This window comes from Alosa pseudoharengus, unplaced genomic scaffold, assembly GCF_046254945.1.
Source record: "Alosa pseudoharengus isolate Yale_2024_CS ecotype anadromous, Long Island Sound unplaced genomic scaffold, YU_APseudo_1.1 YU_APseudo_1.1_scf_6, whole genome shotgun sequence".
Taxonomy (NCBI): Eukaryota; Metazoa; Chordata; class Actinopteri; order Clupeiformes; family Clupeidae; genus Alosa; species Alosa pseudoharengus.
Window position 1 is genome coordinate 9164759 of NW_027468848.1, and position 3899 is coordinate 9168657.

At 46.7% G+C, this 3899-nt stretch overlaps 1 protein-coding gene across 3 annotated transcripts in view; it reads right to left on the reverse strand.

Moving 5' to 3' along the window:
• myl2b (myosin, light chain 2b, regulatory, cardiac, slow) overlaps positions 1 to 2683 on the reverse strand; it is an 8141-nt gene extending 5458 nt beyond the window's left edge. For 2 of the 3 annotated variants that reach the window (XM_076269876.1, XM_076269875.1), the window contains exon 1: positions 2633 to 2683. In XM_076269876.1, the coding sequence (XP_076125991.1) occupies positions 2633 to 2668 (36 nt within the window). In that variant the 5' untranslated portion in view covers positions 2669 to 2683. Of the gene's footprint in view, positions 1 to 2625 lie in introns of all 3 variants that reach the window. The other variant, XM_076269877.1, reaches the window with a different exon arrangement.
• Positions 2684 to 3899: the final 1216 nt, after the last annotated feature.

Here is a 3899-nt window from a genome sequence, read left to right on the forward strand (position 1 = left end):
AGAGCTTATCTGACAGATCTGCATTGTCTATACTCTATAGTGAGGTAGATTACATTGCAAAAATATCACCATGTATTCATAACCTCGTGATTCAGTGAGAGTGATCCCAAAACATCGCTAGTGACATTTCTGTATTACATTTTGTCAAGAGCAAACTGTTCCCAACTGACTATAGCGCTGTGAACCGTTCCTGGCTGCGCCTGGCAATTCCGCCATCATAATAGCAATCCGCCATGAAACAAGCGTGCCTGTTGTTAAAGGGAATGTGAGATGACGCTCTGATTGGTTTATTGCACCCAAACCACACCCATGATTAATGTAGCTACTTCAGACCACCCCATTTTAGATTTTCGTCGGGCGCAACAGTCATGATCCCGCCGGTAAAATAGAAACAGCGACCAAGATCCGCCCACAAAGCGATTTGCGAAGTCAAGTGTAAGATATAGCCCATTGTGTGTTAAATTCATGCTACATTCATGTTAAAGTCTTGTTAGTGCTGAGTAATCCATATGCATTACAGTAATCAGTAATGCGTTCAAGATCATGATGTTTTGCACACACACCAACATGGGGCAAATGGAGGTGTGTGAGGTATGGACAGGTAATGGAGACCTATGAGAGTGTGTGTCTGAGGCGTGTGTGGTCCAATTAATTTGTGTGCCTGCGGAGTATGTGACCAGATGAGTGTGTGTATGTGTGTGTGCGTGTGTGTGTGTGTGTGTGTGTGTGTGTGTGTGTGCATGTGTGTGTGTGTGTGTGTGTGTAAGGTATGGACATATGATGGAGACCTATGAGAGTGTGTGTCTGAGGCGTGTGTGGTCAAATTAATTTGTGTGCCTGCGTGTGCCTGTGTGTGTGTGTGTGTGTGAGAGAGAGAGTGTGTCTGCCTCCTCCCTGGGATTTTATTAAGCTCTATTTTGGCTGTGTGAGCATTTCTCCTTGCCATGTCTTTTCACAAACCCTCCCCACTCATTCTATCTGTCAGACTTCCCACTCCTCTGTGTGTGTGTGTGTGTGTGTGTGTGTGTGTGTGTGTGTGTTGAATGTCTCCTCCCAGTGTGTGTGTGTGTGTGAGTGTGCGAGTGTGTGTCTGTGTGTGTCTGCGTGCGTGCATGCGTGCGTCCGTGTGTGTGTGTGTGTGTGTGTGTGTGTGTGTGTGTGTGTGTGTGGTATCAATGCCAGTCTGGATCAGCCTCATGTTTATCCCGTTTGTTTTGCTCTTTCCTCGGTGGATGGCGTCGGGGAAGAATGTCTGTCCCTTTGCATTTTCTCCTGCCGCTCGGAGGCCTGACAGTGTCTGTTGAGCGTGGAAATCAGGCCCGCGCTCTAATCGCTGCTGACACACTCTGCATTATTCACCAGCACACACACACACACACATACACACACACGCATGCACACACACTGACATGCACACACACATACACTAGAGCAGTGGTTCCCAAACTTTTAACAGGCATGTACCCCCTGAGACATTATGATCTTCCGGAGTACCCCCAACACCACCAATTGTTAACAAGTTTTTTTTATTGTTTTATTAATATTTATTTTTATCAATTTTGTCGAGAATAGTGAATAGGATCATAAACATATGATACAAATCTCATCAATAGTCAACATATGATAGGCCTACAAATGTGCTGAATATAATGATTTTAAATAGATCTGCACCTAATCTCACACACAATCGTCTTGTTGAATGCAGTGATCTTATCTGGTGCTTGTCTTTGCCTTGTAACTGGAGATTTAACTCATTGAGCTTTCCAAATATATCGCTAAGATAGGCCAGCTTCGTCAAGAAATGTTCATTAGTCAGCGTTTCTCAAAAGTTTTTTTTAGTATTTTTTGATCTGTACTAGCCTAGGCCCAGGTAACACCCGATGCGCAATGGACGCACTGTGTTATTCATAGGGAAGCGCTCGTGTCAAGGCAGCTTAGTTAGTCCCGACCTGAATGAGATTTTGAACGAGGTTGTGAGAGTGGTGAATTTCATCAAGACCCGGCCCTTACGTAAAAGCGTGTCTATTCTCCGCACTTTGAGAGGAGATGGGAGCTGACCAAAAGGTTGTACTGTTTCACAGCGAGGCAAGGTGGCTTTCCCGAGGTAAAGTGCTGTCGCGTGTTTGAGCTCCGAGTCTTCTTGGAGGAAGAGCGCATGTTTGAATCTGCAAGCACGTTCACTAATTTACCCTGTCTGTCTCCGCTCTGGAATATTTTGTTAATGCGGAGAAAATACGTTTTTAATGTGCAGTGCAAATGCGGAAGTTAAGTTCCCAACGTGGGATAGAGAGAACGTTTGAAAAGGCATATGAATTAGATCTTTTTTTGCGTACCCCCTGAAATCAGTCCACTTACCCCTGGGGGCACGCGTACCCCAGTTTGACAACCGTGGCACTAGAGGCTGAGTGGGAGCTGACTCGCTGGAATACACTCACACACACACACACACACTTAAATTCAGACACACACACACACACTTAAATTCTTCTTTTAATTTATCTATTTGTCAGAATAAGATTGTGTTTTGTTTGTGAAAGCGAGGAGCGAATTGGTACTTCATAAGGTAGGTCTGTGTATGTGTATGTGTGTGTGGTGTGTGGTGTGTGTGTGGTGTGAGCCTCTGACCACCTACCTCTTTGAACTCCTGGATCTGGGCCTGCTCGAACATGGAGAAGACGTTGGAGTTGGCCCCCTCCGCTCTCCGCTTGGCCTTCTTCGGCGCCTGGAGGCAGGGAGGACCTGTCAGTCATCAGCGTGTTTCCCACTACGCCACCACGACGCTACTCTGGCACAGACGTGGGCAACACCGCCACCATGACGCTACTCTGCCACAGACGCGCCCAACAACGCCACCATGGTGCTACTCTGGCACAGACGCGTCCAACGCCGCCACCATGATGCTACTCTGCCACAGACGTGTCCAACGCCGCTACCGTCGCGATACTCTGCCACAGCCGCGCCCAACACCATCACCATGACGCTACTCTGCCACTGACGTGCCCAACTCCGCCACCGTGGTGATACTCTGCCACAGACGTGGGCAACTGGTCTAAATGTGCCGCGACACGAACATACAAAAATAAAGATATCCACATCCCTATTCTGAATTATCTCCCAATAACAGCAGGATGCCAGCGTAAGAGGGTCCTCTACATACACGACTCAATGCTCTTTTCGCAAAGCGTATTCTGAGCGCATGTTTAATTACATTATATGGTCTGTCAATCTCATTAAGTTCATTTCGAGCTTCATTAGGATCATTGTGGAAGACGACCTAAACTACGGTAGGTAAGTCGCACATGTTTTGCACTTAATAGTCACACAGCACACCAACATACTGTATGTGTGTGTGTATGTGTGTGTGTGTGTGTGTGTGTGTGTATGTGTGTGCGTGTATGTGTGTGTACTGTATGTGTGTGTACTGTATGTGTGTGTGTGTATTTGTGTGCGTATATGTGTGTGTGTGTACTGTATGTGTGTGCGTGTGTGTGCGTGTACTGTATGTGTGTGTGTACTGTATGTGTGTGTGTGTGTGTGTGTATTTGTATGCATGTATGTGTGTGTGTGTGTGTGTGTGTATTTGTGTGTATTGTGTGCGTGTATGTGTGTGTGTATGTACTGTATGTGTGTGTGTGTGTGTGTATGTGTGTGTGTATTTGTATGCGTGTATGTGTGTGTGTGCTGTATGTGTGTGTGTATGTTCTGGCGCAGGGGCATATTCCAGTGGAGATGTTTCCACACTCGGCAGGGGTTTATAATTAGCTTGGTGGCTCCTTTCTGGTCCTGAGCCCGAGCATCAGATATGGGATTATGTGTCTGGGCGGTGGGCTGACAGCTCCGGCTCCCAGCTCTGTTTGAGTGGTAATCCCGTCAAGGCGAGGATTACGCTCAACTATTTA